This window comes from Sminthopsis crassicaudata, chromosome 6 (assembly GCF_048593235.1).
Source record: "Sminthopsis crassicaudata isolate SCR6 chromosome 6, ASM4859323v1, whole genome shotgun sequence".
Classification (NCBI taxonomy): Eukaryota; Metazoa; Chordata; class Mammalia; order Dasyuromorphia; family Dasyuridae; genus Sminthopsis; species Sminthopsis crassicaudata.
Window position 1 is genome coordinate 209,762,140 of NC_133622.1, and position 25,720 is coordinate 209,787,859.

At 37.9% G+C, this 25,720-nt stretch overlaps 1 protein-coding gene across 2 annotated transcripts; it reads right to left on the reverse strand.

Annotated features, from left to right (window-relative positions):
• Positions 1 to 361: 361 nt before the first annotated feature.
• On the reverse strand, positions 362 to 25,515 carry E2F8 (E2F transcription factor 8). Of its 2 annotated transcripts, XM_074274007.1 has the most exons (13): positions 24,779 to 24,964; positions 23,506 to 23,635; positions 18,612 to 18,890; positions 18,110 to 18,266; positions 15,093 to 15,404; positions 14,727 to 14,888; positions 10,934 to 11,071; positions 8,208 to 8,411; positions 7,796 to 7,883; positions 6,975 to 7,524; positions 3,090 to 3,222; positions 2,494 to 2,891; positions 362 to 1,734 (listed from the first exon to the last, which is right to left on the reverse strand). In XM_074274007.1, exons 2-13 carry the CDS (start codon positions 23,518 to 23,520, stop codon positions 1,555 to 1,557), a joined length of 2,616 nt encoding a protein of 871 aa, XP_074130108.1. In that variant the 5' UTR covers positions 23,521 to 23,635; positions 24,779 to 24,964; the 3' UTR covers positions 362 to 1,554. The 2 variants fall into 2 exon arrangements, with proteins under 2 accessions (XP_074130108.1, XP_074130109.1); XM_074274008.1 differs by lacking the exons at positions 23,506 to 23,635; positions 24,779 to 24,964 and adding an exon at positions 25,385 to 25,515.
• Positions 25,516 to 25,720: the final 205 nt, after the last annotated feature.

Below are 25,720 nucleotides of genomic sequence, written 5' to 3' on the forward strand. Positions count from 1 at the left end.
TTAAAATGACAAATAATTATAAAGGACAATGAAAAGCCACATTATAGAGATTAAAAGATTGCAATAGATTACCCAATATGGCTTATATGCAAGAAGTGGAACAGTATAAATTAGGATTATTCTATTGGCAGCCAAAGGAGATGGGTCAATTATAGAGAATGGAAGACAAGAGACAACCCAAATGGTTCATGACTATTCCACATCAAGAGTCAATTGAAGGAACTAGGATGTATGAGAAAACATGGATAAGAAAGGCATAAAATGAAGATTTGAAGGATTATGGCCTCTCATTGAAGGGAATATTGAGAAGAGATTAAACCTTGGATCTTTTAAAGTGCCATTCAAAAGTACATTTTAAATGTTTGTGGAATAAATATTCTTTATTCTTTGTTTGAACCTAATAAGAAGGTTCAAAAACTGCTGCAGAATTTGTATGATTACTGAAGTGCAGGCCTTCCACTGCTAAGGGCTTAGGTAGGTATACTCTTAAAAATTTCAGCTTAATTCTTCCCAGAACCCACAGAGGTTCCCAGAAAATATTATCTCTTGAGCATGAAGGGAATTAGAGTTTCCTCCTGTTCAATTCCACATCCATGTCCAGGAGTAGTATGAACACTTTGCAGAAGTCTTCCCCTGGGGCACTGAGGAACCAGGGTGAAGACTGGAGAATCACCATCTTCTTCTTTTGGCCATACAGTCTTTGGCTAATGTACGAGGTGAACAACTTTGTATCCTGGCCTCTATTTCATTTCCCCTCCAAAGAATCCATGATCTTCCATCACCTTTCCATTGACTTATTCCTTTCCCTCAGAGGCTTTATCATATAGAATAGGAGGAGAACTTCTCAATGATTAAAATTACTCTTCTCACTGCAGTATCAGGATACAAACTACCTTCCAGTCACTGGCACTACAGATCACATCATTAGCAAAACTACTTTCCACAAGGTCCAAATGAAAACATTAAGATGTTTTAGAAAAGTTTTAATTTGAACAATTTATGATTAAAAATACATTATATAAATAATTCCTTCTTTCATAGACTTGATTAAGATTCATTCCTACCTTTACAAAAGACATTACTGTAAGAACATGGGATCAAAGACATTAAAAAATATAGCTATAGTCCCACCTATTTTGAAATACAATATTATACATTGCACTTCTCGTGCAAAGTGCAGTAGAATGTTGTTCTGATATGCCAATATAATTTAATTTTCTAGAGTAAATTGTAACTAAGAACAGTTACTCTGTGGACAGGTACAGAGTATTTCGTTGAAATAATGAATCTTTCCCAGAAGGTAATGTACCTGAGTTCAATATTCTTTCATTAATTTTGTAGTATTAAAGACTGTACTTATACAAATATATATATGTATACATATACACACACATTAAAGTAAGAGTCTGCTCTGCATTAAGCAGTCGTTAAACATATTTACAACTTTTCTGGGGTAGTACCTGTTCTCCAAATAAGCATGTTAAAATTTTTTGTGTTAAGCTCTCTTCCTATTAATTCAAACATTTATTAAGCATCAAGGTTTGGCTGACATCATTAGTGGACATCTTCTGTAGACACTTCAAGCTTTCGCTGTGGGACAAAGAGAGGCCCCAGAGAGGTTTTACGAGCACCATCCAAATCGTCACAAGTTGGAGCCAGTTTAGTTGGTCCTCCTGGTGTTCGAAAGAAGTTTTCAGTCATTAATTGTGATCCTTTGGGTGTCACTGGGACAGGCTAATTGAAAGGAAATGGAAAAGAAAAACCAGTCAAGACTAAATATATGTTTAGTGGGAACATAAAAAATTGGCCTAGTCTAACATTTAACATGTTGAAAATGCAGCATATCTAGACACCTGCTATGCAAATGACAACAAGTTGTTCACCTGGTTTTCGCTGAGGCAAGATAATAAACAATAGCTAGGTACCAGCACATTATTCACCGGAGCCTTGAGCTCCAATGACAACGTATCTGTAAAGGAGAAGGACCTCTCTATGTTCACCATGTCTCTTAGACCACTATGTGTAGACCCATATGCTTGAAATGTAGCCAAGAAATGCCACTGATGTCAAAAGGCTGGCTAGAAGGTATTTTCAAGAAACCATATGGAATAATCTAGTGAGAATATTGTATAAATCTTCCCCAAAGTAGCCTTTTTTGTGAAGAAGACATCTATTATACATGTAAGTAGCTCTTCTCATACTCAAATGGGGAAAAATAAATTCAGCGGTTCCCAATGGAGCTAATTCACTGTTCCACTGTGTGGTAGATGCTAGGTTATTAACATTCCTTATTTATCACATGATCAAAAAGGGAATCAAAACACTTAGCTGTCATAATAACCCCTAAAATGAGAATGAAAAAATAACTATAAAAGAAAGCCATCTAAGGAAGATGTTCCAATGTGAAAAGGACATTTGGATCTTATTAGCACAGCAAACAATGATTCACATATTAAATGAAAGGAAAATGGCTTAATTAGTCAACAGTCCTACCTGCTGGCCTGTAGTCACAGTGATGGATTGTCCATTCACCTGACCCCGCCCTGGCACAGGTGACTCGTGCTTGGTGACTTTCCCTTGCTGCATGCCTGTGGTCTCAGATGGAGCGCTAACAGGCTCTGTTCTCGGAGATGCTGGAACGGAGCCAGCACCAGCATTTGCAGACACTTGCACACCTGGAGATATCAGCCCTAAATGTTGCAGGGTAAAGTTTACGATGGCTGAACTTGGGTTTTGGACAGGAATGGAATGGCTTGAAGAAGAAAGGGATGGGCTGTTCACAACAGGTACAGTTCCTACAGAGGTTGGTGAGACCATCAGTTTCAAAGGCGTAACATGAAAAGTGGGAAAATTCACAGCAGTGAGGTCAGATGTTGTCACGGGAATAACACCTACAAGGCAAAGGCAGAAAACAAAACATGAAGAGGCAAGTGACTGAAAGGTTGATATGGCTCAACATGAGAGCCCCTCACATATGAACAAGTTTTTGTTTTTTTATTATTTTATTTTTTCCCCCAACTACATATAAAAAAAAAAAAGCTTACATTTTTTTTTTTTCCCAGATGGAACAAGTTTTAAAGCAAACACACCTGTAATTGGCGAGTTGTAGATCCTATTATTTGGAGAACAAGCACCTGCGTTTTCTTTGTGAGATAAAATGGACTCTGTACTAAGCGACGGGCACTGTGTGAGAGGAATGAGGTATCCTGATGGAAACAAGGTCTGGAAAACAAGGAGAGGTGGTTTTGCTACACAGAATGGAAAAAAAAAAAAACACCAAAAAATGTCTTTCTTCTTAGGCTGATGGGATTCAACTATTTATCATGAGCAGTTTATAGGAAAATAATTATTTTGGGAATTGTTTCTTAGTCTTCTGGTGGCTTCCTGAGGAAATCGACTCTCAGAGGTCAATGAAATGGTTCTTAGAAATTTTTCCTGCAGTTTCAAAAAAAGATGAAAATATCTACCCACAAGATAAGCGGCTTTGTGGCTCAGTGGATAGTGTGCCAGGTTGGAAGTCAGAAGACTCATCTTTCTGAGCTCATATATTTACCATTTGTGTGATAACATCTGCCTGAGGTACCATGTTTATTGAATATAAATAGAGGTTTCCTGAAGAACCAGAGAAGCTCATTCCTACAAAGTGCTAAAATCCTGTTTTGACCTATCAGATGTAAGGAGAATTATCAAAGTACCAAATCAGATTTAAATGAAGGTAGCAGCTGGACTTATCAAATCATCTATTTCAAAAATTCTCAAGATGCTACAAGAGATGGTAAATGGATAACGATTATAATCATGTTCTTAATCTTGGAGTTTACTAACATGAGTTAAAAAGATCTGATAGAAGTTGGAAAAGAAAAAAATTGTACTTTTTAAAATGGGATCACTCTTTTAAACAGTATAGCTCTGGACAAAAACTTCCAAATTCCCCCAAACTTCTCAAGTTCTTTCTGAACATATAAAGTCCTGACCATCACATCTTTTCACTTCTTTCTGCCTTATCATTACACTGTGCAAGGAGAAAACATTCATGATGAAATCAAATGCTTAAAAAGCCCATTTTAACCTTAACATAAGAAAACCAGCAACATTTAAAGGCATTTTTTCTAAATAAATGACCTTTTTCTTAACTGCCATAAAATCCTTTTCTTTTTCAAAATAGTCCTAGAAATAGAAATAGCACCCAGGGATTAGAGTCTAAAGATCTGAGTCTTCCATTCCCCATTCTAGCTCGGTGAAATTGGGAAATCAGATGGGACTTTGGGCCTGCTTCCTCACTTACAAAATGAAAGGATTAGTTTAAATCTCTTAAGTCTACTAGAACTTTTCCAGCTTGAAAGGCCACTGGAACAGAGACTGGGTTTTTACTTTTCTTTGTATCCCTGGTTAGTACACAGAGTAAGTACTTCTGACTGATTATGATTCTACAATATGTCCACCAAGTAATTCACTCTTGGACGATGAAGCTGGCTCTAAGTCGTCAGTTTGCTATAATGCTTCATCTTTGTAGAGATGGCACTGACTTCCTAGGATATTGGCTCGCCAAATGCAATCTCTTGATTTCTAAAGTTAAATTTTTGGGGAGCAGCTAGATGGTAAAGTGGATAGAATACTCTTGGATTCAAATTCAAATCTAGCCTTAGATGCCTACTAGCTGGGTAACTGAGACAGTCATTTCTGTTTGCCTCAGTTTGCCCATCTCGAATATAGAGAAGATAGCACCTACCTCCCACCATGGTTATGAGGATGGAAGGAGATAATATTTACAAAATGCTTAGCAAAGGGCTTGGCACATAGCAGGAACTATACAAATGTTAGCTATTACTATTAATTAACATAGTTAAAACTAGAAGGAAGCTGAGAAGTCATCTAGTCCAAGTGCCTAATTTTACAGATGAGGAAATAGAAGTCCTTGAAAAGAAATGACTTGCACATGATCTCAGCTAGTTAATGGCAGAACTGAAATTTGATCTATTTCCTTGTTCACCTGAGGACCACTCTAGCCAAAAAATTGGACAACGAATGGCTGTTATTTTTCAGCCACAACAACTTATAAAGACTGTCTACTAAAACATGGAGGGGTTGCAATCTGTTTGAGTGGAGGCAGTATCCATATTATTGCAATCACATTAAAATCACAAAATCTTAAGAGTTAGAAAGGCCTGGGAGAGCACCTTTATCCAACCTGGACCTACACAGTAGGTGCACCATTTTTGTGACTAATTTTTTTTCCCCTGAGGCAATTGGGGTTAAATGACTTGCCCACATAGACAGGAAGTGTTAAGTGTCTGAGACCAGATTTGAACTCAGGACCTCCTGACTTCAGGGCTGGTGCTCTATCCACTGTGCCACCTAGTTCCCCCCTCTGCACCAATTTTAATAAGTGCTCATCCAATACTACTTTCAAATCTCCCCTGAAAGCAAACCTATTACTGCTAGGCAAAAGTGTATTTCTAATTAGAGGCAGCTAGGGGGCACAATGGATAGAGTGCTGAGCATGGGATCAAGAAGAACTGAGTTTAACTCCCCCTTCAAACACTTAGTAGTTGTGTGACACTGGACAGGTCATGTAACCTATTTCTCTCAGTTTCTTCATGTAAAATGTGGATAATACCAGGGGCTCCTGCCTCCCAGAGGCTTTGTAAGAATCAAATGGCATCTTTGTAAAGCACTTTTAGCTTAGTACCTGGTACAGAGTAGTCACTCTACAAAGGCTTACTGTCTCCCCCTCTTTCTCCTCTAAAGGCTTTTCCAGTCCTAAAGCTTAACAAGATTTCAGGCTTACAAATGTTGAAAGAACAGTAAAATCTCACAAGATTATGAAACAGAAGTGATAAAATTCTTAAGCTATTTAGCAATGTTTTAGGGTCCTATGACCTCATGATAAGGCCTTTGAAGTTCGTTGAAATATTTCAGACCACTATCACATATATCTCAGGAGCTTAAAAGAATATACTAGGCAAAGAGATCCCCAAAGTAGTTCCTTTTCTACTTGTCTTTCTTAAAAATGATATTACCATCATAATATCAGAAAGAAAAAAAAATCCAAATTGGAAATGGTCATTACAAGGCCTATAGTCAGCCTAAAATGAAACAACTCATTAGCTAGAACTGTACTAACAATAGATAGTACCCAACATTTTGTGTTTTAGAAAATCTAAAACTTATTTACAAATACCCTTTTCCACAAATTATTTATGTATCTTCAGAAAATTCCTGGAAATATACCAAATAGAAGAGTATACTCATTATACACAGATATGTAGTGAGATTAATTTGCCCAAGGTCAAATAAGAAATTGCTAACAGAACAAAAACTGAAAGCCAATTCTATTTCCATGGATTATATCATCTTCCACAGAGAACTTAATTTATTTATATATGAGAAGTTAACATATCAAGGTCCTTACAAAATCCACATATCCCATTTCTTAAAGCTACTAATGTCTACTTTAAATTTTCTATCTACATGTTTCTTTGTAAATGTATTCCAAGTGACCTGATAGTGAAAAAATTTTTAAAGAGGGGGAGGGAGGAAGAAGAGATGTTAGGATTTCTTTCACAATCACTAAATATTTAAGTGACTCTATAGTGTGACTCAGAGAATAGCTTTTATAAAGACTGTTGTAAGTGCACATTCATTTGGCGCTACTTTAACCCATAAATTCCTTCAGCCTATTAGAACAGGTGCTCGTGTACCATATAACTGCCAGGAACACTTAAGAGCCAGTACTGGGGTTGCTTGAAAGTTCCTCAAGTAATCCCTGCCTGCAAAGGTTAAAGGTGCAGAGCAGCGATCCTAGGCAGGAGATTAACTGTATGTGATGCCTGGAGCTCAGTTTAGGTTGCCAAGAGGGGCATCTACTTCTACTGAGAAGCTGCTTCTGAGTCTGGAAGATTCGTAAACTGCTAACTACTGGATTAACCCCCTAAGGAAGCTTCCGGGTCTGAACAATGAAGAATTTCACTTACTGCTGGGACATTTTCCAGTCCTTTTAGGTCCTCTTTAAGTTTTTTTTTGGAACTGTTGTCCTCCAGCACATTCTGTCTCTTCAAACATCTTTCGGCAGTTGGTTCTCTTTCCTCGTTCCTTGAGATTTGTCCTTCAGAGGTGGGCAACGCTTTCCCAGGCTTAGTGGTGACATCAGATTTGACCACATCACTAGCGCCTTTTTCCGTGGTCACTTTTGTAGTACTCTCAGCAGAACCTTTAATTCCAGTTACATTAGTACAGGGAACAGTGTGTACTGTGGAATTCAGGTTTTGGGGTGTCACAGTTTGGGCCTGGGAAGGATGCAGATAGATTGCATAGGAGGCGCCCGAATGGGCATGAGGCATAATTACAGGCACTGCAGAAGATAAGGGGCTGTGGATCAAAGGTAGGACACCTAGCGGCTGAATGAGAGATGGTGTCTGGGAGGAAGCCAAGGTTCGGTTAGGCTCAGGATTTGCTATGAAGTCAAGAGATTGACAGTGCACAGTAGGTCTCGTCAATTGCATTTTCACCTTCTTTTTTAGTTCACTAAAAAACAAAATAAAAATCCACCCATTGAAAAACCAATAATAACAACTATGAAACATTCTTTCATTTCAAATTTTTAGGTAAAAAATAATTTAGTTTTTTATGGGAGCTTATATAAAATCCCAATATTATTTGAAAGTAATTTGAAAGCTGAGTAATGAGAAAAAAAAATCATACCAGTTTCTAAGTCTAATCAATATTCTCGGGTAAGATAAGCAAACTAAGTAAATCAGAGGGAATTAATTCAGCACATTATTAAAACCCAACCTACCTCGATTGCTCTTCTAATTGCATTTTGCAAATAGCTGCAAGTTGAGCCATTTTACTTGGAAAGGGCACTGACTTCAGAGAACTCTCAGCTGGTAAAATAGAATGATGTAGATTAAGGCAAAGAACAGACACATTTCTCCATACAAAACCACCATGAGGGGAGTTGTATGAAAACATTTAATGTTTTTGTCCCAAAGTCATTAAGCAAATTAAACTCCATAAAATTCTATTCGTACCACTTGCTTCATGCATGATTTAGAAGCTGAGAACATTTGAGTGAATAAAGGTTATTATAATTCTCTAATTTACTGAATTAATTTAATAGATTCTAAAGCAATTCAATAAAAATGCTTTGTGGTAGAGCGAGCCTATTACTGTTAGTGGAACATACCAAAGTCTTGTCAAATACCTACCTTTACTGGTCTTGATGGGGCTACTGGGAGCTGAATTAATCTTTCTCCGATCATTTTCTATACTCTTTACTAGTTTTATTAGAGATGGATGCCTAGTAAAGTTTGGTTTCCCAGTGGTCGAGAAAAGATTCTTAGCACACTGTTCTTTAGAAGACTGAGATGGCTCCAAATCACATGAGTCAAAGGAAGTTACAGGGCTCAGAACTGAAACACAAGAGATCAATGCATTACGATGTATACAGTGAATTAAATATATATATGCAGTTAAATTAAATATATTCCTCTGAGCATCTTTTAAGTAATAATTACTAACACCTCAAAAAACAAGAAATCAAAAAATTGTCATCAATGGAGAGCTATAGACTAAAAATTTAGATGTTAATAGTAGAGTCAAGTTGGCTGCATGATGGAGAAAAAGTCAGTCACAGTTTCAAAGGTCACTGAGCTGCAAAATAATAACACTGATGATACCTTTTATCTATCCACAGAGTTTTTTTACACCTTTCTCAAGTGCTTTCATGATGACATTTCATTCTCTGGGCTTTGAACGTGAAGGTGGAGTTGTATTTTAAAATTATGTTTGTTTTCCTTTGAAAAGAAATAATTTTCTTGAAGTAGGCATTGAATAGGAGACATCTTAAGAAGAGATGCTTGTTGAAAAACTCAATGTTTTTCAGCCACTACATGTATTTAAGAGATCGTGTTGGAAAAACCAACTAATTATAAAGAGGATATGGCCCAGGTGAGGATGTATAGCTGTAGTGGCAGTCCCCTGAGCTCAGAATAATCAAGAAAAAGATCCTTTTGTTTGGAATTTAGGAAAATGAGCATTGATTTCAATGATCATTATCACATAAGCCTTCCTTTTTAAAACCACTGTTCTTCTTGGGAAGCTATTGTTGAGAATTATAGACTACCACAATCTTTAAATTATAAGAAACTTGCTTTAAAAAAATGAAGAAGAGAGAGAAACTTGCAAAGTGCAGTAATAAGAATAAAAAGACTGTAATATATTATCAGCAATGCCATATCCAAGTGATGAAAGAGATATGATGAGAGGATGTATGTGACTTAAAAAATTTTTTTTTCTCTTTCCTTCTCCCTACTTCTTTCCCTAGACAGCAAGTAATCCAATCTATGTTAAACATATGCAGTTCTTTTATACATATTTTCGCAATTATCATGCTGCACAAGAAAAATCAGATCAAAAAGAAAAAAAAATGAGAGAAAACAAAATGCAATATGTAATATATGATTACATAATACATGCAATCATAATTTACAGATAAGAAATTAAACAATCTGAATATAGTACTGGTACATTTAAGGCAGTGAAACTATAGAAGTAATCTTCAGCTGTGATGTCTGGAAACTAAATAGTGGATTTATAAAAGATGTTCCTAAGAAAAACAAGAAGAGAACTATAGGGAAGACTGAGAGACAAAAGTTAACCAATCAAAAACTATTTATTAAGCATGAACTATATTCCAAGCATTGTATCAGACAATGGGATAGAGAAAAAAATGAAACCAGACCTACCCTCAAAGGGCTTAAATTTAGTCAGGGAAACAAGATAGAGGACATACAGAATACATACCAAATAAATACAAAGTAATACAAAGGAAACAAAAACAAAACACAACTAAAAAAAGAAATCCAAAAAAACACACAACAAAACCCCACTAGGATCTGGGAAGATCACGAAAAGGTCCATTGAGAAGTTGGTGACTGAGCTGAGTTTTGAAGGAAATTAAGGATTACAAGAGGTTGAGATAAGAAACACATTCCAAGGATGGAAAAACAGCCTAGATTATTGCCAACTGGAGAAAGCAATTGAGTCATAAGGTCCGGAGCCAGCTTTAAAAGGATTGAGAAGTGAGTAAAAGGAGAGGAAACAGGCAACAAATGAATAAAGTTTTCCTTAACAAGTCTGATAGTGACAGCAAGGGTGGATAAATGATAACAGTTTGAGGGGATGGCGAGATTGAGAGCATGTTTGCTAGCAGCAAGGAAGTAATCTTGTAATAGGGAGATCATTAAGATGAGAGACGAATTGTTTTGGGCCAATCTGTCGAAGAAAGCAGGAGAAGATGGGATCAAAATTAGCCTTAGTAAGGAAAAGAGCTATTTCTTTATAAGAGACTAAAAGTAAAAAAGAGGGGAATAGAGGATGTCATGAAGAGATGTAGAGAAGGGGAAAAGAAAGAGCTCACAGGTCAATGCTTCTATATTCTTGGTGAGATGTGAAACAAGGAAAGTGAGCTGACAGAATTTTTTTTTTTTTAGTTTTTAAAGCTTTTTATTTTCAAAATATATGCATGGATAATTTTCAACATTCACCTTTGCAAAACCTTGTGTTCCAAATTTTTTTTTCTCCCTTCTTTCCCCCTACCCCTTCCCCTAGGCAACAAGTAATCCAATCTATGTTAAATATGTGCAGTTCTTCTGCACAATTTTCCACAATTATGCTGCAAAAGAAAAACTAGATCAAAAAGGAAATAAAAATGAGAAAACAAAATACAAATAACAAAAAAAGTAAAAATACTATGTTGTGGTTCATATTAAGTTATCACAGTCCTGTCTCTGTACAGATGGTTCTAAGGAAGCATCCTTGAGGTATGCTTTCACAATCTCTTGGTGGGAGAAGGTGGATGGATGAGAAATTCTCTATATGTGTATTAAATCAAAACAATGGAGCCAAGAAAAGGAAGAAAAAAAATACATACCTGTGGAATTTGGACAGATTTCTGGTCCTGTCCATTTAAAAGCGGGTTTTCGGCCTCTTTCCTCTGTAACATGAACTTTCTTGATAAGCTCCAGACTACTCAGAACATTTGCTATATCATATAGCCTCCTGATTTTAGCTGGAATCAAGTAAATGGAACAATTAATTGAAGCTTCCTTTAGTCTGTTTTCCCAAGCATTTTCATGTGAAAATAAATACTATATTTATTTAATATAACCAAACTGTCAAATAAGTAAAAAAGTGAGTCTACTTTTCTAAGTTATTCCAGTGGCAATATTTACTTGTTCATTTTTTTAAGCCATCTCAAAAGATCAAGTAGTCCCTCTAGTAAGACAAGGTAGTACAAGAGAAAGAACACTGACTAAAGAAATACAGACTCCAGGTTTAAATCCTGCCACTGTCACTTATTACCAATGTAAATTTGGGCAAATCATTTAACTTTTTTTAACCCTCAGTTTCCATGAACCTATAAAATGAGAAGGGTGGACTGGTTAACCTATAATCCCTTTCAGGTTGACATTTATATTCTATGATGCAGGTGGCAATACTTCTAGGCAATACTTTTAAACACTGGTTATTGTTTTTTTGTTCTTGAGGACCAAAAAGACATTATTATGTTAAGAGTCAAGTTAGTATGTCCAACTGTGGCTGATCAGACCAATACAAGCTTGGAATGTTCTGCCACAGATCAGACATAAACAATTCCTATGAACATTTGGGGTGGAATGTTTAACTCTGCACATCTTGCATTTCTTCTGAGCTAATGCAATTCTGCTTTGCTCTCAGAGCATAGCACCTTCTCTGACAAGGGCACACCACGCTGGGTGGTCCTGTCCATGTCATACAATCTATTCTAAAATTAATTTTTCTTTGATCTAATTGGAGTTCATCATGGTAGGCGCATAGCATGGCATTTTCCTGCGAGTAGCAATCGCAATATCATGAACCTGTCATTCATTTTAAGCATAAGAATTTATTGAGCCTTAAATTTTGAATGAAGAGAAACACATCTTGATTAAAGAAACTGGCATTGAGGTAATCCCATCAAGAATTATTATATATATATATATATTTCAATGGTTTAATTCTTAAAAGTCTTTCAACATATTGTGCAGAATTTTCCAGGAGAAGGTAATAGAGGTACAAAGCAGAATCTAATTTTGGCTTTTCTTTGTAGTTATAACTCACACTTGAATATAGCTTTAAGATTTGCAAAGGACTTATGGAACCCTAAGGCAAAATTTCACAAGATAAAGGGACTGAGATTCAGAAAACTTAGATGACATAAGGATAGACAGCTAGGTAGGGTCGATGGGATTTGAATTTCTGTCTGCTGACATCAGCTTTCTCTCTAACATACTAAGCTCCTTTTTGGTCATGTCTAACAATGATATATAACATGACCAAGTTAAAGACCGAGCTACATTCTCTAGTTTTGAAAAGCCAACCTACACTGGCATATATATTATTGAAAAGCCCTGTATATACCTCCCCAGTGATGTGCCATCATAGCAAATGGTAACCATTTATAAACTTAGCTGTGTCTTCATAGCCGAGCCAGAGGGTTCTTAACTCCCTGGGGTTTTAGCGAATTATACTGATTTCAGAAGTAAAGGATGAATCTAAAGCTGTGTCTAGACAAATAAAATGAAATGGAGAGTGGAACATTGTCTGTTGTAACCCAAATGCATAATACAGACAATTTTCCCTTGTGGAAACGGCAGATTTTTCAACCCAAATGATGTGGATTATTGCCTTGGTTTTCTATTTCCTTCTGTCTTCATAGGTACATTAACAGATAAGGAAATCTCTGTACTTCATAGCTCACAGGGTTTTGAGGAAGATGATGCTTTGCAAACCTTAACAAAGCTATATAATGTAAGTTGTTACTATGATAACAAGTTGGTTTATCCCTAGCACAGTAGAGATATTCTATACAAATAGTTCATTTATGTGATAATGTTTCTTGCTAAACTGTCAAAGATAAAAGGGCTGTTGGGTGCCTTACTGAGAAGTAAAAATAACTGCTAACATTTACATTGTTTCTTAATTTTTGCAAAGCTCCATCTTTCGATCCTCCCAAGAGGAAGGGGTTGTTGCTATCCCAGTTTCATAGAATAAGAGACTGGATTTATGATGAATAAATGAAAGGGATCCTCAGAGGCTAGCTACTATAAAGTATTGGAGATGAAGGAAGTAAAGTGACATGCTTGTCCAAGGTCACACATTTAATTATCATCAGAAGCAGGATTTGAACCCAGGTCTTCTGACTGCAGAGTCAGCCATTCTTTCCACTATATCAAAAACCAATCTGGGCAACTTAAAGATGCTAATAATGCTTACAATGCATTTTAGTCACTAAAATGTGAGTGTGTCTGAAAGTATCAGAAGAAGAATGACAAAAATAAACAAAAAGATTTGTCCTTAGAATGTTGAGAGAGAAAAAAAATATGTTCAGGCTTGCTTTAAGAGTTCTGTTTTATGTCTCTTAAAATTCCGAAGCTGTTGAGAACTAGAAGGGAAACAGGAAGCCTTGCTTGCCCTATCAGGGCCCACCAGCTTTGAGCTTCCATTCTTGGTCAGGACCCAAGGAACGTATCTTTCCCTTGTTTCCTGTATTCCATGTCACAGTATCTAAGACAGTAACTAGTCTTTTATTTTCAAAAGTGCATTTCCCATAGGTAGTGAATATAGACGAGAGACAGAAATAGCACTGAACTAGGAGTCAGGAGGCCAATGTTCTAATCTCAACTATCCTGCTACTACCGTGCCAGCTTGATCTGTTAACTTCTCTTGGAACAATTTTCTTAGGTGAAAAATGAAGAGATAAAACTAAATTCTACCTTCCAGTTTCTAAAGTCCTCAGTTTCTTCAGTCATGGTGCAGCAAAAAGAACACTGGATTTACTATCATGATATGGCTTCAAAATCTATGCCCACTATTTGATACTTGTGAGGCCTTGGCCAGGTCACAATCTCTCTGGGTTTCACTCCCCACCTTTGAAATATCAAGGTGTTGGATTCAAGACCCTATGATCCTACAAGATTTATGTATGGTTGATTTTAGGTGCTGTTCTACATGTCAGCTAAGGAAGCTGGAAGCAGGATGACACAGAGGTAGAATGAGATTTCTGTTCAATGTCAAAGCCCCATCTGAGAGGAGAGACGTGACTAAGCTGTTGCTCCCATGTTTCTCTCTTTGCTAAGCTCCCTTCTCTAGAGTTTGTTAAGATTCCCAAAAAGGAGAAGAATGCATGTAGCAGAGGACCCTCTCCCTCCTTCCTCTACTCAAGGACTCTCCCAACAGTAATTAGGTCTTCTTCTAGTTCATTTTAAGGCTTCAGTAAAATGAAAGTAGTTCCTCAACAAAAGGGATTCTTGGAGTAGAAGTGATGGTGAAGTGAGGGTAGGAGCTAAGGCTTCCCAAAAATGTTTGAACCCCCTCATCTCCTGAAAGCTTCCTGGGTTTAGAAAAAATTAATAAATATTGTTCTTTGTTTTTACTTTAAATGTTAAATCTTCTAACCCAAACGCCTTTTCTAGAAATAAGACCTACTATGTTTTCGAGCACCGTGGAAAACAATTTAAAGAGCTATTTTTGCATTCAAATATAATTTATCTCTGACAAAATGAATCTATCTGTTTTAGAGCAGCTGTATCATAGCTTCCAAAGGAATTTTAAAACACAGCAATTATACACCAAGTCTTTATTAGTAAATTCTCAAACTGGATTTGAACTTTAGTAAATCTAAGCAATATTAGTAGCATACTTACTTTTAAACTTGCTTTTATCCAAGTCTTCTACATGGTCCTCACCAATTAAAATTTTGGCGGCAACTTCAAGGCTTACTATTTGAGGGGTGGATACGAGAAACAGCATCACAAATTTCTGGCTCATCACTCTTAAGGACTTGTCTTTTCGACTATTTACAGAGGCTTTGCAAAAGAGAAGGGATTAAAAAATTAAAATCACTGAGAAGCTGAAATACATATATATATAGAGAGAGAGATTACAAAAAACTTGAAAATGGCACAACTCATCACATTCATGACAACTATAAAATTTTGAAAAATACCTATATTTTCTTTAAAAAGAAAAATTAAACATACAAATAGCTCTTTTCAAAAAAAAGGTCTCACCTGCTCGAAATTCTACTCCAGGAAGTTCCACAAAACACATATCAGAATGTCCATTTTGACCAGAGCCAGGTTTTACTGTGGCCTCTTCATTTTTGTCACTATTGAAATCAAACTCTTGCTCATACTCTCTCTTCTTGATCATCATGATCTGTTCTGCATATTTGTTCTCCATACCAACGCTTTTCAAAGTTCCAAGGGTTTTGTTGAGATTATGACGTCCATGCCAAGTATATCTGTTCTTTGCCAGGCGACTGACCATATGCAAACTTTCTAGGACATTTACAATATCATAAATGCGTCTACGCTCCACATCTACAAAAAAAGGACAACTAACTATTACTTTCAAATTATCTTAAGAAGATTCTTTAGGGTACTTTAAATTGATTTTTTTTTTTCTTTATCAATATAACTGTAGTTTTGATGAAATTTTAACTAATATTAAAAAATATTAACTTCAAGCACATTGACAATATTTCTGGGAAAACAAATAAAAGAGACATTGATAGGCCATATTTTCAGCCCATTTTGACAATTATGGGTATAAATAATTCTGTGGTATTAAACTACTCCATATTTTGGAATGCCATAAAGAATTTAGAATTCACATGTTCAATACCTTTCATTCAGATGCAATGGCTGCTATTCTTAATTTTAAATGGCAAATTCTAAATGGCAATAATTTTTTGAAAACTTAAAAAAAATAACACTGCTTCAAGAATGCCAATAATGTCACTACAATGAGATGATTACAAACAATCCATGAATGTATACATAGATATTCCCTGCAATGATGATGAAAGCAAACCATCTATGCATGTCATTCCTATGAAAGTTTTGTCCACTTCTTCCCATATGTTCATCACAAAAGGTCCACCTATGTGTTGCAGCCTTCCTTACTTTGTCTCGACCTTGCAAGGAGGTCAGAGGAGTATAGTCCGATGGTCATCCCTCACTATTACCATGTGACCAGCCCATCTTCTTTTTCTCTCACATATTTCTTTGATGGCACATTTTACTCCTTTGTAGTTCCTTATTTGTAATGTGCTACAAGCCTGTTCCTGTCCACCATTTGCATTTCCATTGCCTTTTGAGTGATTCTCAATTTTAATTCTTTGTAGCCTCTAATATTCCATAATTTGTAGTCAGAGAGTAACACCAGAAGAATAGTAACATTTAAAAGATCGATTATTTCAAGTCCCAGAACACTGTAGAACTTCCCGCATGACATCCATAATTGTTTCAAAAGAGTGATCTAACTATCCACACAGGAAAACCAAGTGGATGAAGAATGCTTATTGTCCTGATTATGATATGCAGTTGATGGACAATGTATAGAACTCGTCCATCAGAAGATATATACATACATATACAAATACATACTGTACAAACACTGCAAGTGGACAATGAGATGAACTCATAACTGAACAGGAGGAAAGCAGGCTGGACTGCCTTTGGAAAATGGCAAGTTCTTTTAATGATCCCAAACTTCTCCCTGAAACAAAGGTCCATCTTTTTAATACGAAATGATATTATGGACAAAATAGACCAATCCAAGTTGTATAACCTTTAAATGTGACATTTTATCTGCTAGTATGTTTAAAATATATTTAAAAACTTAAAAAAAAAAAAACCCTTAAGATTTGAGGTATTTTCTCTAGACGTTGATAAATTATCATATTATCAAAATCAGTTATGTTGATTTGTCTATTACATGCAGATTTTTTGATTTACTTCAGCAGCTCAAAATATGGCCATATACCCAGTTTTGGTTTTAAAATATGATTTAATAGTTTTGCATTTATACGACTAAGTACAGTACATGTTTAAGGAAGGGGATATGGGAGGACAGGATATAAAAAGAGACAAAGATAAAAACCCAACAACCTTCCTTAGCACCATTGTGCCAAAGTTAATGAACTTAACAAACCTGTTAGTCTTTATGATAACACTGAAGTTTGGTTAATTCCCACTTTAAAAAGCAGATAAGCAGCAACAGAGAGCAAAGCAGAGGGAAAGAAATCACTTGTGAACCCAGTAAGCCAGAGGCTGAGGCTGAATAATATATTCAAAATACAAATTTTCATAGACACTCAGAAGATCCTAGATCTCATGACTACAGATCTCTTATTTTCCACTGTATCATTTTTCTCCATGAAACTATTTTTGCCTTTGAATGTTTCAAATCTTTCTTTTAAAAATCACATACCATAGAAATGTTTTTGGAATATACTTGGACCTTCACAAATATCTTATTCCATTTGCCTCATCAAGACATAGAAAGAGAGTTTATGTTGTGTTCTCCAAGGCTATATGTATGGAGTACAAGGTGAATAGACAATAGTTCTGGCAACTGGCCAAGTAAATAGAGTCCAAAGTTGAGTCTCTAAATACAGAGAAGTCTCTCATCAGAATTCCGAGGTATTTTTCCTTGATCAGAAAAGTAGGCAGAAAAATCACACAAAATTCACACAATTCTAAGATTATCTACAAACACTAATTTAATTTAATTATATACTACTTTCAAGCTTTGCAAGATTAATTATGCAAGACCAGCAAGAACATATTCTCAAATAAATAAAAACTATTCAATTCTTATTTTAGAAACTTACCATACCAGTTGGGCCATATTCAACTGATAAAAGATTATTAGATTAGGACAGATTGCCATGAGTATATATTTGTTGTTCAATCATGTCCGACTCTTCATAACCCCATTCAGGGGCTTCTTGGCAAAGATACTGGAGTGGTTTGCAATTTCCTTCTCCAGCTCATTTTCCAGATGAGGAAACTGAGGAAAACAGGGTTAAGTGACTTGCCCAGGGTCACATACCTAGTAAGTGTCTGAGGCCAGGTTTGAACTCAGGAAGATGAGCCTTCCTGACTCCAGGCCTAGCACTCTATACCATGTAGCTGCCAAATATATATATATATATATATATATATATATATGTATATGTAGGCACTCTAATACATTCACATACATGTATACACACACACACACACATTCATATACTTACTGAGCTCTTCTGCTACTTCATCAAGACAAATGTCATTATTCACAGCGGGGTTAGGATAGTTAGGATATCGTGCTAAGAATTTATGACACAATAATCCTAAACTTTTTTCTTTACGACTTGGTTGAGATTTCTCATATTCATCTCCAGATAAATGTTCCTGCACAAGATGATAAAAATTATTTTAAATATAGAAATGTAAAGCTTGACAGATTTATTAGGGGCACCTGCGCTTTAATGACTAATACTTATACCATGTGCTATAGTTTCAACAGCTGCAAAGCTTTGAAAAAAGAAATATACTAGTAAACCTTACTTGGCAGATTTGAAAAGCAATCTAGTACTAAAAATACCGGCATCCCAGAATTCCTAAAATTTTTTGGCTAAAATCATTTGTCTTATTTTAAATTAGATAAATGACAATGATCTCTTAAAATTGTTCCTGCTGCCATTCTTTCAGTATCTTCATTGGTCAAACAGTATCCTGAGCCCTTTAAAAACCTACATGTAAACAATCTTTGGCCTCAAGGATTCCAGTCCTATTGTCAGACAATCCTCTTTTCTGATCTCTGTTTCGGATTTCAGGACTAGCAGCACTGATCAACATTTTAAGGTTCGCTGTTGGTGTCCATGGTTCACCTGGAGAGATTTCCTTAGGCTTTGTGGGTGTTGTTAATGGTCCAAAGTTGGGCTGAATCTCTGCTAATACTGAATTTGGAGTAGCTGACTCTTTCTGTGGAGTTTTTATCAATTTCCTTTTATGTGGCTCAAAGAAATGATTTTCCTGAAATCAAAAAAAAAAAAAAAATTACATTCATGATATAATAATTATCTTCATCTTAATTCATTTGCAAAAAGAGATCTGAATTCAAGTCTAGTTCTATCATTCCTTTATAACCTTGGGAGAGGTCATTCATTTCTCTTTGCTTAGCTCAGTTTATCTATTTGCAAAATGAGGTGAACTTGATAAAGTTGTAGAATCTGAGATGGAAGGAACTTCAGAGGCCATTTAGTCCAACATATACTCTTCCATATTCTCAGGAAGTAGCCATCAAGCTTCAATTGATGACATACAATGAAGGGGCTTACTGCTACCAGTGGGCCTGTATCCATTTCTTGTCTAAGTCTCTTCCAACTTTAAACTTTATTCATCTTTAGGTTTGTAAATATTTTCAGAAAAGAAAACTCAGATTATAAAAAGGAAAAAAATAAAAACAAATAGAAATGATAATGTCCATCAGCAATCTGCACATATGTTACGCTCCTATGACCTCTAATAACCTGTGCAGAAAACAGGGGAGGGCCAAACAAGATTGGGAGTCAAAGGTCTTGAATTTAAATCCCACTCTGTATTGTACAACCTGGGTAAGTCATTTAACCTCTAAGCCTTCATTTACTTATCTATAAAATTAAGGCACTGGATTAGGCCTTCTCCAGCTCTAAATCCTAGGACCCCAAGATATTGTTAAGGAAGAATGTAGCTGTTATTGATCTTGTAACCAGGCTTGTTGGACAATCTGTCGCTAAAGTCTGTGTGTAACACTTCAAAAACAGCCCTTAGAATAGAGCAATGCTCAAGACTTTCCACGAGGACAGAGGGGTTCAAAATATAGGAAAAGTCACGAAGGAAACCAGACTCCCTGGAGCTGAATCACTTTGCTGTCGATACAATAAGCTCTCCAGGCACAGGCTCAGGGCCTGGTTAGGTAACATGACCCTGGAGAAACCAGAGCTATCTCTATTTTTGTACATTGGTCTATAGGCAGGAAGCCTTGCTGTGGGAGAGATGAATGCCCTTATTTGGCATACTGACAGCAGTTGCTGTCTTCCTGCTCCCAGAGCTCTGCCATTCTGTCTCCCTCATTACAGTAATAAAATGACCATTTAATATGACCATTAATTACCCAGGAATTAAACATTGCCTCAAACCTTCTGTATCTAATGTTTTGACCCATTTTTAAAAGTCTTTTTTTAGTTTGAAAAGATTCAAAGCTAACATAGCACACTTCATGATGAGATAAGATTCAATGGTTATTCACCGTATCAAACAAGCAGCAGGCCCATGGGGCAATGGAGATATGGAATGAATTAAGGCTGGCTCATGGTCACACTTAGGAGCACAACACAATTCCTGACCAGGAGAGGGCAGCGGAACTCCTGAGCAGAGTATAGGACTATGGCTAACTCTCAGCTATCTCAAGTTCCACCATTTGCATCCTAATCACAACTAACACTAGTAGTTTCCCAGATTCTATCTTTGAGCAATTGTAACTCAACAACTAAAATGTATAGAGCTATACACTAAAAAAGCAATTGTTCAGTCATGGCAGACTCTGTAACTCCTTTTTCTTGGAGAGATAGTGGTTTGTCATTTCCTTCTCCAGCTCATTTTAAGATGAGGAAACTGAAGCAAAGAGGGATAAGTGACTTGCTCAGGATTATACAGCTGGGAAATATCTGAAGCCAGATTTCAATCCAGGTCTTCCTAATTTCAATCTGCTGCCCCCAAATCAGTAAATGAAGCCAAAATATACAGATCAAGCATAAAATCACTCAACTGAAGAGATACAAAAGGGCCCTCTCAATCCACTCTTTTGTGGGAAGCTCTACATCTTGAGCATATTCTTGGACTTTCTTCAGTGTAATGATCAGTTTTGTGCTAATGTTTTTTTCCTTTCCAAAAAAAAATACTATTTGTTCTATAGGATAGTTCTCTGGGATGGGGAAAAGAAAGGCGTACTTGTAATAATCATGATCGTATGAGAAAAAGAAGATAGCAACAAAAACTTATTTTAAAAAGCATTCATTTATTTTATATGAACATGCTTTCTTCCTTGGTAGAAATGTAAACTGTCTGAGGCTCAAGGACTGTTTATTTCTGTCTTTGTTATAACAAAGGAACTTAGCATAACACACATATATAAGGCACATAAAAAATGCTTGTGAATTGATTAACTGCAGTAGTATTACAGACTCATCAATGACATGTGTGACAGAGAAGATGGGCTGGTCATGTTATAAAAGTGAAAGATGAGTCTGATCATGCATTAGTGTCTGTGAAACATTAAATACCAGAGTATAGCTTCCAGCACAATGGGTGTGTCCCCTAAGTACAATTTATTGAAGGATAGGGACAAGAATTACACAGGCTAAGGTATGGATGGGTTATAATTTGCACAGGTGAGATCAAAGACTCATTGAAGTATGTATTTAAAACTTGAAATCGTAGGACGCAAAGCCCTAAAATAGTACATGTTCCTGATGATCACAGACTCACAGCACTTTAGAGCTGGAAGAGGCTTTGGTGGAGTGGAAAGCAGACTAGATCTGAAAGCAGGGGCCAAGGATGAACTCCTAGCTGAGTCACTAACTGTATGACATTGAGCAAGTTCTTGGTCCTCTGGGGGCTTAAGGTTCCTCAACTGTAAAATAAGAGGGATGGCCTCCTTTAGTGCCTTCCAATATGAAGTCTGTGTATGACCCTCTCCAGTTCTTTTGCTTTACAGAGAAATGGTACAGGGGGAGAGACAACAATTAGCCACCATGGGGAGATTAGCACCTAGCTCATCAGATAGCCAATTCAGGCTCTTTCCCTATTTCTGTCAAGGGCACCACCCTCCTTCCAGACATTCAGATTTGGTTCCTTTCCCTTGTCCAAACATCCAATCTGCCACCATATCTTATCTTCTCTATAGCCACATTCTCTCTTACATTTTCCATTTTCTCCATTCTCACTGTCGCCATACCGGCTCAGGTCTTCATCATCTCCTGCATGGCCTATACCAATAGCCTCCTCATTGGTGTCCCTGTCTCAAATCTCTCTCCCTATAGCAATCCATCCTCCTCAATCACCAAAGTGATTTTTCCTAAGGAGTAAAAAAGGACTGTGTCATTCTCCTACTCAGTAAACTCCAAGGGCTCCCATTGTCTCTAGGAACAAAAAGAAGCTCTTTTGTTTAACTTTGAAAGCCCTTTACAACCTAACTCTAACCCTTCTTTTGTAATCTTAGTATATATTACATGCCCTCCCACACTGCTCTAGCCCAACTGGCCTGGTTCTTCTTTACATGGGATATTCCACCTCCTATCTCAAGACAATACATGGATTGCTGTCCTCTCCAGGTTGCTCCTCCTCTTAGGTAATGTTTTTTCCTTCAAAATTCTGCCCAGGTGCCACCTTCTACACAGTTTTCTCAGATGCTTCCCTCTTCCATCCCCTCTGGTTTACCTTGAATTTATTGTTTGATAATCTATGTATAAAATACAATGTAACCTTGGGATCTGAGGCTGTTTCACTTTTGACTTTGTATCTCTCAGGATCTAATACAATGCTATGTACAAAAGAGCAGTTTAATAAACGCTTATGGATTAATTTTCATTATTGACTCAATGCAGAAATAAGTCTGTTCTTACTCCTCAGTAACTTTATATTCTTGGATTAAAGAGAATCCATACAAATTTAGTTGGAATTAACAGCAATCATTGTTAGCATCCACATCAGAGATGTTGCACAAATAAGATTTTTCATAATGGAGACAAATCACTTGGTGTTGATTTCCTCAACTTGAACTCTGGGAATTAGAAGGAACTGGATGGTTACTATTCTACTTCAACTAACAGTAATGAGAGGCATTCTTAATCTTCAAGTTTTATAGGTTCATTTAACTTCTGGGAACAAGGGGGTACATCTACATGTTTATGGTTTATGATACAGTCATCTGAATAACTGGGGGGAGGGGTGATCATTGTTGGTAAAGAAAATCAACTCTGAAATCTTGTGAGACAGATTAATGTAGAGTACCCAACAAAATCTTGGTGATATTATTACCTTCAGAATTGTCAAAGTGAAAATGAAAATACTGTACTACTTAGAACTACACTAAAACTTTTGGGGCACTATATTTTTTTCAGTTTTAACAGCTTAACAAGACTATTAGGACTATGTATATTATTTACTCTTTTTGTAGGATAGATTGTTCATATTCTTACAGCATTTTTTCATCTGATTTTTGGTCAGTCTTTGACCTAAACTACTGAAAATTATCAAATAATTTCATAGATCTAGGATCAACTGCATAGAACTTCCTTTTTTTTTTTCCCCCTTTTGCATTGGCATAAACAAATTAGTTTTTTTTTTTTAACCCTTCTGTCTTCACAGAGAAATTCATAGAAGAGGATGTGGTCTCAGTAAAGTACCTCTCCAAAAACAAATAAATAAATAAATAAATGAAGCAAATCCAAACCAACCCCCCAAGTCCTAGCTTTATTTAATAAGTTTTGGTACAATTTTCTTGAAAAGGAAAAAAACAAACCAACAAACCAACCCTGAAAGTCAGAGTAAAGATAAGAGGCATTACACTTAAAATTGTAGAAATATATGGATATGGAAATCACAATACCTTTTCATTCTCCATTTTGCAAACTCTTCATATATTTTCTTAAAAATTAAAGATGTTGATTTTCTCTTAGAAATTCTGATGGCTCATACATGCCAGCATATATTATTTTTAAAAATAAATTTGTAATATCCTTCAAGACAAAAAGAAAAAAGTTAATTTTTAAAAAAGGGAAAATATAATGCACAAGAGAAGATTATTTCTTGGGAATTCTAATGGAGCCTTTGCCTGTACTCGGCTCTCTAAAACAAATATGAAAACCAAAAGGAAATGGGCTACATTTTTATTACTGGTATAGATATGCTAACCAATGACAACTTTTCAGAATTCTGATGGAGATATAATTAAACAGCAAATAATCGAAAGAATTTTCAATTATGGCTATAACTCAATGATAAGTAATCGGGCAGCTAACACACACACATACAATTTTAAATTAGGCGTGTGTGTGTGTGTGTGTGTGTGTGTGTGTGTGTGTGTGTGTGGATGGATGGCCACAGTAAGCACAATTGCAATAGTGTAAGGAATCCTCAATAGGGAAATTCCTTCCTGAGACGGCTACATATACAATTCAATAATTTGTTGCTAAGCACTCATTACTATTTTTAAAAAATAATCATACTTCTAAACAAGCTTATTTTTTTTCTTTCTCAGGGCCAGTCTTTATTTACCCGGGAAATCCAAAAGGTCTCCCGCTAAGAGCCCCAGGGCTCTGAGTGCCACTAGCGCGGGTCCAAGGAACTTCCCCCTCAGCCTAACTGCCCCTCCCCTCTGCCCACCTTGAGGACAGTTCCTTGACAGCTTCCTCGTGGTCTCCAGGGTAACAGGCGCAGACCAATGAGAGGTTCGGTCGCCCGCCCACGATTGGTCCTCTGGACAGGGGGCGGGCCCCAACCTTCAGACTTCGATTTAAAAATTTGGCGGGGAAAACCCGGGCCGTGGCGGGTGCCGCCCAGCAGAGCGCGGGGATTGCGAGCTGGAAGGCGGGCAGGTCGGCCGGCTACCCCGCGCCGCCGCTAGCGCCAGCAGCCCCCTTCCCATCCCCCCAGATCTCCCCGGGAAGCCCCCGGCCTCTGCCCCACCCCCCTCAGCGCGGGAGCTCGGCTCCTCCTTCCGCGGGCGCCGGAGGGGGAGGCGGGAAACCGCCGGGCCGCTTTCCCGCCCCCTCGGGCCGGCCGGGCTTGACTAGGCTGGGACCGCCCGGCCGGGGAATGCCCGGTGTCCGGGATCCCTGCAGGGACCGCGGCCGTCCGACTGGGCCTGGGAGTCCCCTCACCTGTCGGGGTGGGCGGCCCCCGGCAGGAGGGAAGGAGGCCGCCTCTGCTGCTCCTGCTGCTCCTCCTCCTCTTCCTAGTCCCCAGCGTCCCGCCCGAACCTCGGGATTCCGCGGCCGGCGTCGCCGCCCGTCCGTCTGTCCAGGTGTCACTTGGAGGTGGGTGTGGAAGGCGGAGCGGGAGTGTCCGTCGGTGACCCGGCGGGAGGGTGGCGGAACGGCGGGCGCGTGACCTCCCCGGAGCCCCCGATTTGAAATTAACCCGCTGTCGGCGCGAGCAGCTAGGACGGGTTGGATCTGGGAGGGCCGCTCCCCCCCAGACCCGCCCCGTCCCGTTCGGACCCTTCTCGGCCAATCCGAATCTCCCGCCAAGAGCCACGAGCCAATCAGAGGCCGGCGCCTCCCTCCCCGCCAAGTTGGGCAAAAAGTTAAGAAACTTTTTTTTTTTTTTTTTTTTTTTTTTTTTGGCTCCACTCAGGATTCGCTGGGTACCTGAGAGCGGGCTGGGTCCGCGACCCCGGCTCCTGTCCCCTGGCCTCTCCTCCTGTGGCCAAGCCAAGTCCCTTCCGCACTGGAGGGTGCCATACCTGCCTACTCCGCCCTTCTTACCTTTGGAAGTCTCAGAGAAGGTGGGGGCGGAGGCTGCCCTCCGCTCCGGGTCCGAAAATCAGGGTATTTATGACTTGGAACCCCCGCTGCCAGAAATGGAGGCTTTACCCTAAAGATAAGCGCTCTATCCCGTTCTGAAAATCAGATTGAATGACTTGGAAATCTGATCCCCCGCTGCTAGAAATGAGGCCTGAAGAGCTTTGTCCAAGAGATGTGGAGTTAGGTGTGGAGGGAATTTAAAGTTGAAAACCCGCCAACTCCTGCTGACTTCCCTCCTCCTGCCTTCCTTGCATCTTCCCCTCCCCCCTCTCTGCTGCCTAAATCCCGAGGTAGATC